At 43.6% G+C, this 12,856-nt stretch overlaps 1 protein-coding gene across 1 annotated transcript in view; it reads left to right on the top strand.

Annotated features, from left to right (window-relative positions):
• The first annotated feature begins 1,930 nt into the window (after window positions 1–1,930).
• Window positions 1,931–12,856, top strand: part of LOC138259036 (parapinopsin-like) — a 140,599-nt gene continuing 129,673 nt past the window's right edge. Inside the window, exon 1 of the mRNA XM_069206446.1 lies at window positions 1,931–2,374. Within this exon, the coding sequence (XP_069062547.1) occupies window positions 2,047–2,374 (328 nt within the window). The 5' untranslated portion in view covers window positions 1,931–2,046. The remainder of the gene's footprint in view (window positions 2,375–12,856) is intronic.

Genomic DNA, 12,856 nt, shown 5'->3' with positions numbered 1-12,856 from the left:
TGTTTGTGAGTACCAGGCTAGTACATTTAGAGATATTGAAGGCAAGTGGAAGTTTATAATTCAAGAAACCTACCATAAATGTTAGTGGCAGGATAATGACTATACTAGTTTGGGGCAAGGGCAGATAAGAAAATATTTCTCATAGTTTTTCTGACATCTTGGTCGAAGCTGTGTTGGAGATACCTGCTCACGGTCGTGGACGAGTTAAATCGATGAATTTCACATTGTTCCAAATAAACAATTGCAGATTTTTTAAACAATTGAAAACGGCTTCGGTGAAACTGCCTAGATGCTAGAATGCTGCATCGTTTATTCGTTTGTGCAATTATTTGAGTGAGGCCCACAAGTGAACAGAGGGATCCTATATCGCATTTATCAACACGTATGTTTTTTATGTATTAAGTCATTAATTTATCATGTTTCTACTTAAAACATGCATTGAAATGCACACACAAAACCTTTTTTAAATCCCTGTTTAAATGACTATGAACTCATTAAATGCAAATGCACTATTACAGTGTTTGGCTTTAATGTGTATTAGTTAACACGTGTTCAGTGCTTTAAATGGGCCGGTACTCACAGGTACTGAGTATGGCACTTCTTATTTTTCACACTCTGAGTACCAGTACTTCTCTGCCGCCAAGGAGAGTACCGGGACTCATGAAAGGTAGGCTCATTAGCTGCTAGTGCTGGTGAGCACTAGGCTGTCAGAGTTGAACCTGCCTCTGACAGCTAGAGTGCTTCTGTAGGCCTGAGCTGACCCCCGCTGAGCAGGGATTATGTGCCTAATGTCTGGGTATTATGTGTTTGACAGAACAGGGTCCATTCAGGCCCTGTGCTGTCAATCACATTCACACTACTGTGTGCATAGGTGCAAACACAGGAATGGAGGCCGCCCCGCTGACAGCCACAACTAAGAAAGCCATGGGAGGAAAGAAGTTTAAAATCTTTAATCCCACCTGAGTCTTTTGAATGAGGGTCTGCTTATGTATGTGTGTTTGCCTGCTTGTATGTGTGTGTTTTTGTGTGAGAGAAAAACGAATGAAAGGGAGAGAATCGGGACACTTTACGGAGGACTGTGTGGAAAGCTTTGCGTGTGCGTGTCTGCTTGTTTCTTTCTGTGTGCACGTTCAAGAATATATAGTATTGTGGAAAACAACAGCAAATAACAGTATGGCATTAAGAAGCTGTAAATATTACAAAACAAAAGAAATTTTAAAATATCATTGTGTTTACCTTTCATTTTGTGTAACGAGTTAACCTGTTTTATTTATTGAAACACATTACTAGTGTGTCTTGGTATGTGCTGCAACTGGTATTAAAGTCATAAAGTATCCTCATGTCTTGCTCTTAGCCCCGCCCCTAGTCCCACCCACCACACTACAAGCTCATGTCAATGAGTACCTGCACCTATTTTTTACCATTTAAAGCACTGCACGTGTTGTACACTGTATTCTCATATTTTGCACAATTTCGGTCCACTTAAATTGTTATGCCTTATGACTAGTTATGTCTCATAGTCACTTGGACAATATTTATTTCAGCGTCGCAGTGTAGAAAATCTGCTCATGAACACGCTTTTCTAACAAATCTCAAATATCACATTTGCAGAATTGTTAACATCAAAAACTGAATGTTTTACATACAATCATTTTGGTTATGTGCCTCGTCAGTGCCTTTGCTAACATGCCTTTTTCAATAGTTGGTTGTATGTCCTGTGCAAAGCACGCGAGCCTGCCTGATTTTGTGATATTCTTCTGCTAATTGTAGAAGTGCTATAGCAGGTTAATTAGAAGAGTGGTGGGGTGGGGGCTGGAGGCAGGATGTATTATTTTCAAATAAATCCGGATTTTTGGATTAACTTCACGTGTCCAGTAATCTGACAGCCTTTTTTGTAACCATCCGCAATATTTTATGAGCGGGAGTTGCCTAGTAAGGGAGTAATAGCTGAGGGCAGAGGATCGGGCAGCGAAGCGCAAAGAAGCTGACTCTGGACGCCACGCTGAAAGGTTGAATCTCTTGACTTCCAGTGACCTGAGCACCATCATGGATGGCGAGACAGCTGTGATGAACATCTCAGGGGAGCTGCATGCCCCGAGGGTTCTAATGCCTAGGATTGGTTACACCATACTGGCAGTCATAATGGCAGCATTTGTAACAGGATCCATAATCTTAAATACCACGGTGATTGTAGTAACTTTAAAATACAAACAGCTTCGACAGCCTATCAACTACTCCCTGGTAAATCTCGCCGTGGCGGATCTGGGAGTCGCTGTTCTTGGAGGAAGCTTGACTGTTGAAACCAATGCAGTTGGTTATTTTAACTTGGGCAGGGCCGGTTGCGTGATTGAGGGGTTTGCTGTGGCATTCTTCGGTGAGTACAATTACTGAATATCGAAATTACTACTGACAGTCTCCCATTAGCCCTGAGACACTAAATGAATTTGATCTGCAAACATCAAATTTTCTTAACATTGAAAACGTTTCAAATTTGATCATACATGTTGCATTTACCAATTAACAATGGTCAATGTATCGTGCTTTCTTATGGCGTGAGGTTTTAGCGGGCTGGATCTAAGATTATAACATGCAGCTGAGAAATAACAGCTATTATAGATTAGATCATACATCATATAGATCAGTGTTTACTACTTCTAACCAAAGTTAGCTCTGTAATATGTGTTTCCTTAATTATGAGTTGAGCATTTAAGATAATACAACAAGCGAAATTTGCAATTCCATGTTCTGCTTTTATAATACCAGGAAGAAACAGCTAATCTCTTAGTTCACTAAGCACACAATATGAGGCGCTGGGGCCAGATACTTTTATGTGCAAGAACGTTTCACTTTGGCGCACAAATTGCTTTACCTTGGAGAGCAACTGACATATTCATGTTAGGATCTTTCTTTTTGTGCCTGCTCACAGAATGTACTTCTAGAGATAATCTACCAAGTGGCCACATTTGCTTGACTCCTAATTGTAGGCTCAATGTGGGAGCATGGACGTTTCCAGGTACAGAGTTAGTCACTCGGCATCAGGCATGTTTACAACGCCTACAAAGTTGGACTATTGTTGATATTCACATTCCTAATGGATTTTCTTAAGTATAATGCATATGTAAAGGAACTCCAAAAAGGGTACCGAAACTACAATATTTTCAGAAACTAGAGGTTGAAGGGATTGCTCCATGTTTTGCAGGGATGTTGAGTTGCAGGATTTCTTATGTCCATTCCCCATTTACAGGGTCCTTTTTGCCGAGGAAATCTGATGCATCTTAACCCATTTGTTTCTATGTATATGGACACTATAGGCCAGGGGCGTTGTGAACCCACCTGCTTTATCTGCTACAGCAGGGGTGGAGTTCTTGATGGGTGTGTTCAATCTGGAGTTCGGAAGACAAATGCTCCTAATTAACGTGAATAGGGGATTGGAGAGTGAGTTAAAGGAAGAATGGATGGATGTGTGAGTGAAAGGTTGGGTGATTTGAGTGAGTGAAAGGCTGGATGGATGAATGTAAGGATGATGAGTGAAAGAATGGATGGATGAGGGAAAAAATGGTTGAATGAGTGAAAGGGAGGGTCAATGGATGGATCGAAGGATGAAAAGCTGGATGGATGCATGAGTAAAAGGGTAGCTGGATCAATAAGTGAAAGGGTGGATGAGTGATGAGCTAAATGATAGATGGATAAGTGAATGAAAGGGCGGATGGATAAGTGAAAGGGTAAATTGATGGATGGATGAGGGAAACTGAGGATTGATGGTTGTTTGGAGTGAAAGGGTGGGTGAATAAATGAGTGAGAGGATGGATGGAAGAATGGTTGGATGGATGGATAAATGGATGAGTGGATGGATAGAAGAGTGTTAGGATGGATGTAAGGATCCATGAGTAAAAGAATGAATAGATGAGTGAAACGGAAGGTGGATGGAGGGATGGATAAATGAACGGGTGAAAGATTGCTGGATGGATGGATAAGTGAAAGGGTGGATGGATGGATGAGATAAAGGATGGATGGATGAGTGAGTAAAAGGATAGATGAATGAGTGAAAGGGTAAAGGGAAGAATGGTTGAGTGGATGATGGGTGAAAGGGAAGACAGGTGAATGAAAGGAAGGATGGCCGAATGAAAGACTGGATGGATAGATGAATGGATAGAAGGATGGATGGATGGATGATTGGGTAGAAGCCTGGATGGATGGAGTGCAAGGATAAATGGATGAGCGAAAGGATGGATGGATGGATGAGCAAAACGGATGGATGGATCAGTGGATGAGAGAAAGAATAGATGATAGATGGGTGAAAGGATGAATGCAAAGATGAATGAGTGAAAGAATCTATAGATAAGTGAAAGGGATGGTGGGTGGAAGAATAAAAGGATGAATGGAGTGATGCTTGGATGGAAGAGACAAAAGAGCTCTTCTGGGGAGGGTTGTGATGACTTGCTTCACTTGCTTGGTGCCATAGGAACTTTGGTTCAAAGAGGGGGGTATTTACATTTTCTGGCTACTCCCTTGCTATAGGGTTTCACATTTCATTGCAAACAGGGAACTAGTTCCACCAATAAACTCTCTCTCAGAGCTTTTTGTTGTTACATCTCTCCTCTGATTTCATGCAGTCCGCTTGCATTTGCTGTTTTCTCCTTTTGATAATTGACATGAACATTTCCGCATGCACCCACAATTGGTCTGCATCCAAAGTGCTTTGCTTCACACAGGGACTATGCTAAACTGCGGATGAGCGTTTTTCCTTTGGGCTTGGAAAGAATTTGAATGTTTTTTTGTGATCGTTGTCATCTCATCCCACTCTGTGACGTCTGATCGATATAGTGTCTCAATCACTTCCATACTCGATGAAGAAAGCAATAGCTATGGGTAACCAAGGGCTCCTTGTAAAATAATTTGCATCCAGATTTGCTCCCATGAGGCTGGCATTAATTACACTTTAGAATTAGAAATCTGTTTGAATCACAGCTGTGATTGGTTTTCATTGTGTGTAAGACTTGGAGATTGAGGTCTAAGCAGAGAAAGTTTAAAGTTTAAGAGACTTTGCACACAGTGTGCCTCTTGCACTCTTAATCTGGAATATTTGGAGCCTGAAGCAGATGGGAGTAACTAATAACACTTGAGATAGATAATAGATTAGAAGCAGCTAAGACTTGTTGTGTGAATGTTAGAGCACTCGCATTGTTATAACTCATCTGTGAATCCCGAATTGTCTTTAAATACTAACGTTTGGTGCCTGGAACTAATATCCCACCATCAGGTCTTTCTTCTTTTAGAGTTATAGCTAAGGGCACTCTCGGGCGGAGACAATGCCGACTGAAGGACAGCCACTGACCAAATATAAGTGTGACCGACAATGGAAGTGTATGGATAGAATATTCTGGAAGGCATCTTGGTGAGGAGGTGGATCACTGAAAACACTGGTGTTGTGGTATTTGAGCCTGCAGTTGTCACTAGCCAACAAGTCCAGTAGATCCAGCCACCTCAGGTCGTTGTGCCTTCATCAGCTGACCCCTGCCTCCTACACCCTGAGCCCTTGGCTCTCTGTCCACCTGCTCCATGGCTTCTTTTTTTTCTCACAGATTTGCTGTCACTTCATAAGCCCCACTAGCTCAAAGAGGCTGTTGTTTTTACCAGAGATAGGCGTTTGACCAGTGACCCAGGTGCCTGATGCTAATCTTGATGCATCCTCCAAAAAGATGGTTCTTGGCTTTATTGAGTGAGGACTGGGGTGGGCCAAGTGAGCTTCATCCTTTCCTCTTCCACTAGTAACCTTTAACGTCACCAACGACCCCTCATAGACCTTGTAGTTGAGCAATGTATGTTACTGTAGAGCCTGTAGTAGTCACAATACACACCACACCAATTACACTGGAAGTCGGTGTAGGAAGGTGGCCTGGTTTGTAGTGTGTACCACAGGTACTTTCACCTTGTACCAGGTCCAGTTATCCCTTATTAGTGAAATGAAGTCAGTGTCTAGAAGCCAGGCTCTCTAGGGGTAGTGTGGATGAGCAGTTAAGGCCTAACTAGGCGACATGCAAAGCTCATGCAATACCACTGTAGTCACAGTACTCACACACATGAAAGAAAATACTCAGTGTTACACAAATGCCAAAACTACCATAGAGACTAAACTCTCATAGGAGGTAAGTAATGCACAAATTATATACACTAGTATGCAGAAATAGCTGTAAAACAGTTAGAAAACAGTGTGAATAGTGAATATCACAATAGGTAGAAATGGGCCTAGGGGGAATACAAACCATATACTAGGAAAGTGGAATGCAAAAGTCAGTTTCCCACCTAGGCAAGTGTAGTGTGTAGAGGGGCGCTGGGAGCATTAGAAAACACCAAAGGCAAGTAACAGAACCCACCCCAGAGCCCAGGGAAGCAGGAGTAAATCACAGTAACTCCTAGAACACACAAGAACACCAGAAAGAAGATTATGCAAGAATCAGAAGAGACCGCAAGACACCAATGATGGATTCCTGGACCTGAAGACCTGTGGAAGGAGGGTACTAAGTCCAAGAAGCACTGAAGAGTCCAGGGAGAACAGGAGCCCCTGCTAACCCGGATGAAGGTGCAAAAGAAGAACCACCGGTGAAGAACAATAGTCAGTACTGCACCCAAGAAGATGGATGCGGGGTCCTGGTTGGTGCAGATGATGTCCCAAGACTGATGGATAATTGCAGTCTGGTGTGTATCATTGGATTCCGCCAACAAGCCTCAGCACTAACAAAGCACGCGGTTAGTGGAAAATGGCACAGCCCGGGACCAGGAGGGACCTGGTGGACTCTGCTCAGGAGGGGTAGTCAGAGGGGGCTTTTAGCAACTCACAAAGCCCTCAGAACACCAGGCAGTGTGCACAGGAGTCCCACAGCATGGGGACAAAGAAGGTGTAAAAGGAGGCCCGTGCAGTACTACACAAAGGGATCCCTCGCCGCCGGAGAACCACTCTGGAAGTTATGCATCTTACGAAGGAGTGCTCGGGGCCGGAGCTGCAAGGTGCACGAAGAACTTCGTGGAAGGATGCCAACAAAACCTTGGCAACTGCGAAACACGTGGTGCACAGGGGTACTGTCTTGAGTGGGGAGACAAGCTCTTATCTACACCAAAGGGACATTCAGGACCGTCGGGACCACTTCAGTCCACCAAGCACTTCATCAGGAGAGGAAACCCAAGCCACCAGTCATCTCTGCAGAGGGGTGCCAACTGAAGCAGGGAAGTGACTCCTTCACTTCAAGGGAGCTTCCTTTGTTCTTTTGGTGCGGGCTGAAGACAGGAAGTCCTCGAAGGATGCACAACCTGAAAACAGTTGCAGTTGCTGGCAGGAGCTGAAGTTACAATGTTGCAGAAGTCGTCTTTGCTTCTTTGTTGCAGTTTGTAGAGTTCCTGAAGGGTCCAGATGCAGTTTCTTCGGTAAGAGGGTGAAGTAAAGAATGCAGGGGAATCCTGCTGGAGTCTTGCAATCCGAATCTGAAGACCCACCCAAGAGAGAAACCCTAAATAGGCCTGAAAGGGGGATTGGTCAGCTATACAGGTAAGCAGCTATCAGGGGAGGGCTCTGATGTCACCTGCTGGCACTGGGCACTCAGATACTACCAGAGTTCCCTGCCAACTTGGAATCCAAGATGGCAAAACCCAGAGAGCCTCTGGAGGAGTTCTGAGCACCACCCCTGGGGTGGTGATGGACAGGGGAGTGGTCACTCCCCTTTCCTCTGTCCAGTTTCTATTTTTTTTTTTTTTTAAATCTGTTTATTAAACTTAATACAAAACAAAATGCAAAAGTATCAGTACATTACGTATATATTGTAGGGAGAGTATCCAGTACTTCTCCATTTGTATCTTTTTTAGTTTTTGACATTTGTACATTATACTGCACAACAAAGCTGTATCTGAGTGTACTGATTTTCATAAACATTATATAACTAATAACACATTACATGAGGATTACTATTCTAAAATATATGTATATTGGCGTCAATTATTATAGTGAAAGCAGGGATCTGTATAGGTCGTAGATACTCCTTTTTTTTTTTTTTTTTTGTGTATGTACATTGGTATCAGAGAGTCACATTAACAAAGTGTAGCCGCTTAGCAGATTTATAATGGGTTAGACCTGATATTACATTGGCATAAGGTAATTTACGGCAATCTCGACTGCTATGGATGGCTTTAGTATTAACGTATCTTTAGAATTTTAAAGAGATTGCTTCAAGGTGGGTACTTGTCGTTTTTGGATTCAATTTCAACTATAAAGAGGTCCCAACTGTCAATCCCGCTCTGTGCCTGACCTCTGTGCTGTAATTGCCTTAATGTTCGAGATTCCGCCAGTGCATAATCATATAAGTCTCGTATCCAGAGGGACTGGGAGGGGGCGTTTGGGGCCTTCCAATGTGTAGCTATCAGACGTTTATATGTCACGAATGCTAAATCTATGAACCTATGCTTATGTTTATCATTTTTTGTACGATGCCGCACATTAAGCAGACAGGATTCTGGAGTAGGGGACAGTGGATGGCCTACTATGTCTGCGGATGTAGCGACTATTTGATTCCAGCCAGTATTGATCACGTGACATTCCCAAACCATATGGTAAAAGGTGGCTGCAGGGGTAGCACATCTTGGGCATATGGAATTAGCTCCTGGATATATTTTATGAATACGAGCAGGGGAAAGATATGCATGATGCACATAATTAAATTGCGTGTATCTTAGTCTGAAGTTGCGGGATACGGATTTGATCGAGGTGAGGGCCGTGTCCCAGGATTTTTGCGTCATTGGTGCGGGGAGAGCAGAGTCCCATCGATGCTTGGCCTGGGTTAGAGCTTTACAGCTCTTTGTTAAGAGTATTTTGTATAGTTTAGTAACAGCGTGCTTCGCTGTGCTCATAGAAAGCATTGTTGTAAGTAGTGGGGATTCGTTTGGCTCATTTTGTCCACAGCCCCATATGTTACGTAGGAGGTTAGATATAGCACTGAACGTCAGGAAGGTTCGTGGTTGCATAACCCCCGAAGTCACCAAATCTGCAAATTTGATTGCACTAGCGTCGCTGTATAGGTCCCCTATGTTCAGAGTATTAATCGCCCGCACATCGTGATGTGATGAAAGTGCATGGATACCCGGCAATTGTGAAATTGGGATTAGGGGAGAATAGGGGAGAGGTTGCATTTTGCCTTGTACATATCTCTTCCAACAAAATCTGGCCGAGTCAAGAAGGGGAGTATTACATAATAGATGAGGGAGAACTGTTAATAACCATGTCAGTATCATTGTTGGGGATGTATAGGCCATTATTGCTGTAGACTCTATATTGGCCGGCTCATTTAGCCATTTAGTGACCCATTGAAGTTGGGCTGCTGCATAATACAGCTCAAGATTTGGCATGCCTAGGCCCCCCTCCTCTTGTAAGTATTGTGTAGTGGTTAGGGCCACTCTACGTCTGTCTCTGCCCCATAACAAGTCTGTTAATAGAGAGTGCACCTTGTGAAAAAAAGAGCGTGGTATGTTCAGCGGGAGTGCAGAGAAGTAGTATAAGAACCTTGGTAAAATTAGCATTTTGACTAATGCAGTTCGACCCATAGGCGATAAGGGTAAAGAGCTCCAAAATGACAAGGAGCCGCGGGTAGAGCGGAGCAGCCTATCTAAATTACCTTCTCTAATGTCTGACATAGAATGATATACCTGAACCCCTAAATATTTGAAGGTTTGGTGCGACCATGGCAGTTGGTGCATGGGGAGTGATGCACGTTGTTCAGGGGTCAGGCAGGTCAAGGGGAAAATACAAGACTTAGACCAATTCACGTGTAAGCCAGACACAAGAGCGAACCTGTTCAATACTTGCATTATTTCAGGTAGGGAGACAGAGTGATTCCGCAGATATATCAAGGCGTCGTCAGCGTACAAGGATACTATGTGATATGTGTCGAACTCCTTTATGCCCCACTTATGTGCAAAGCTCCTAAGCTTAATTGCAAGTGGTTCCATGGCTATAGCGAACAGCAATGGCGAAAGTGGGCAGCTCTGTCTAGTTCCTCTGTTCACAAGGAAGGCTTCCGAAACTACCTGACCAGTTTTAACTCGGGCTATTGGTTTGGAATATAATGTAGTGATCCAGTTAATGAAGCCTCTCTGGAATCCGAACGCCTTGAGGGTACTGAATAAATATTCCCAGCCCAGCGTATCAAACGCCTTCTCTATGTCCAGTGACACAGTTACACTATCTGGGTCCTTGGTGGCGTGCATGATACGGATTAGACGTCTAATATTAGAAAAAGTAGTTCTTTCCGGAATAAATCCCGACTGATCGGGATGTATTAAGTTCGACATATGGGGGAGCAGTCTATTTGCTAGGATTTTCCCCAGAAGTTTGCAGTCAGTATTCAGAAGAGAGAGTGGCCTATATGATCTGACATCTAGTGGGTCACGCCCTGGTTTTGGAAGGACCACTATCAATGCTTCCCTCATAGAATCTGGCAATTGTTTCCTATTGCGTGCTTCATTAAACACTTCTAGTAGGGGCCGTAACAAGTGGATGCTGTGTGAATTGTAATATTCTGGCGGTAGGCCATCTGTGCCAGGGGTCTTACCACGTGCCATTTGAGAGAGGGCCAGACGAAGCTCCTCCATAGTAATGGGACCGTCTAAGCTATCAGCATTATTAACGATGTTCGAATTTTGAGGAATCTGAACTAAGAATTCGGCCAATTGTTGTTCTATAGGAGGAGTAGAGGATTGGTATAGCGTGTGATAATAATTGTAGAAAGCCTTATTAATATCAGCTTGAGTGTTAACCTCTATACCTGTTTGTAATTTAATAGCTCCTATTGGTGATGATTGTGGGGTCTGTCGCACCAGCCACGCCAGCATCTTGCCCGATCTGTCCCCCTCAGCATGTTGTCTCGTTTTGAAGTGTCTATAGTCATGTCTGCTAAGGCTGTCATCCGTTTCTCTATATTTTGCTTTCAGTGATATCAGTGTTTCTTGTGAGTTATTGTTTGTTGAGACTTCATTCTCCTCCCTATGTATTTTGATTTCTAACTTTAGTAACTCTGTGGTAAGCATTTTCTTAATGCCCACAGATGCTGCCAAGCAGTGCCCCCTGATTACTACTTTATGGGCATCCCACTCAGTAGCACGATTCAATGCTGTGTTTTTATTTAATAAAAAATAGGACGTCAAGCATGTGGCCAGTTCGGAGTTAAATGGGGGGTCAGTCAAGGCATCTGGCTGCAAGCGCCATGTAGGAATGCGGGAATGTATGTATCCCCATAGTAATACGGAATAGTGTGGGTTGTGGTCTGATATAGTGCGGGCTAGATAGCCACATGTAGTTACCTTTGGGATTATGTTAGATGTAGTGAAGAGCATATCCAACCTAGTGTAAAGTTTATGCACTGGTGAGTAAAACGAATACTCGCGCGATGTGGGATGGGAAGTTCTCCACATTTCGCTCAGTCCGTTATTCGACGCCCAATCTATCAGGTCTAGCGACGCACGTTTAGCTGGAGTGTGCTCCAGTGGAGGAGTAGAGCGGTCTTTTAAAATATCTAGAACGCAATTGAAATCCCCCCCCCATATGGCATCCATTGCAGGATCGCTGAGCATACTGCTGCCTAGTGACACCAGGAAGTCGCGTTGGTTTATGTTAGGCGCGTATACTGTTATCAGTGCTAAGGGACTTCCATCCAGAGTACCCTCTAGTATTGCGTATCGCCCGTTGGTATCGTATTGAGTGCGGGACGTAATGTATGGGATACCAGGGGCTATCCAGATTACCGTGCCTCTCGCGAATGTCGAAAAAGTGGTACCATACAATTGACCTTTCCATTTTGTTTTCGTGTGTGCTAACGAGGATTCGTCTAAGTGGGTTTCCTGTAGCATTGCTATATGTATCTGGTGTCTTCTGAGGTATGTATAAATCCGTTGCCTTTTGTTTACAGATGCCATACCCTTTACATTCCATGTGAGGATTTTGTAATGTGTAATATAACGCTTATTTTGGGTCACCATGGAGTTTGAGTGAGGTGATGTGGAGGAATGCAGCTTGTGTCTGCAGAAGCCCAATTATCCTTGCTATTTGACCCTCTTTCGTAATATCTAGCCGTTTGGTTATTAATATGGGAGCCCAGCCTTTAAGGTTTACATTGTGATGTGACGCCCTACAAATGATATGTGTCATTACTTGTAACAATAAAACATATTGTTCAACTACTACAATAACATCCACTATATATAGCACCAATAGTAGTTGAGATAGCGACAGGGGAGTGACGGAACTTGTCAACTTAGGGTAACAGTCCTTACGGATCGGAGGGTAGTCCATGGCTATGGGTAGTTAAGCGTCTTAGACCCGGCCTATTTTGCATATGTTGGTGCCCGTATCAAGCAGTGTCGGCAGCAACCCGAGCATCTTAGGATTGTGCAGACCCAAACGATAAAAATCTCCAGACAGGAACAGCAGTCAGGATGTACTCTAGTACTTAGAGACAGGTATCTAACATATATCAAATGTCATCCGCTGATCTAGGTGTGAGGGTAGGACCCCGATCAATTTCCGTTGAGTCGGAATTTAACTCTGGGTCAAGGTCTGCATCTGATTGCCCAGATATGGATGTCGGCGACGTCTTGGCAAAGCGCGAGGTAGATAGCAACAATAGTGAACGTTCGACACGTGACTGTTCAGGGGAAGGTTTGTTGTTTTGCTTGTTGCGAGGTCTCCGTTTATTCCTCGGAGGGAGACTTTTATCGGTAAGGGATAGTGTATCCGCCAGACCTTTTGCATGGAGCCATGTCCATGCATCTTCAGGGGTAGTGAAAAAAAGAGTACGGGTATTGTCTTGTACTCGGAGTTTAG

The sequence above is a fragment of the Pleurodeles waltl genome, chromosome 9, assembly GCF_031143425.1.
Source record: "Pleurodeles waltl isolate 20211129_DDA chromosome 9, aPleWal1.hap1.20221129, whole genome shotgun sequence".
In the NCBI taxonomy this organism is placed as follows: Eukaryota; Metazoa; Chordata; class Amphibia; order Caudata; family Salamandridae; genus Pleurodeles; species Pleurodeles waltl.
Note: the sequence above shows the minus strand (reverse complement) of the source record. Positions and strands in the feature narration are given on the sequence as shown.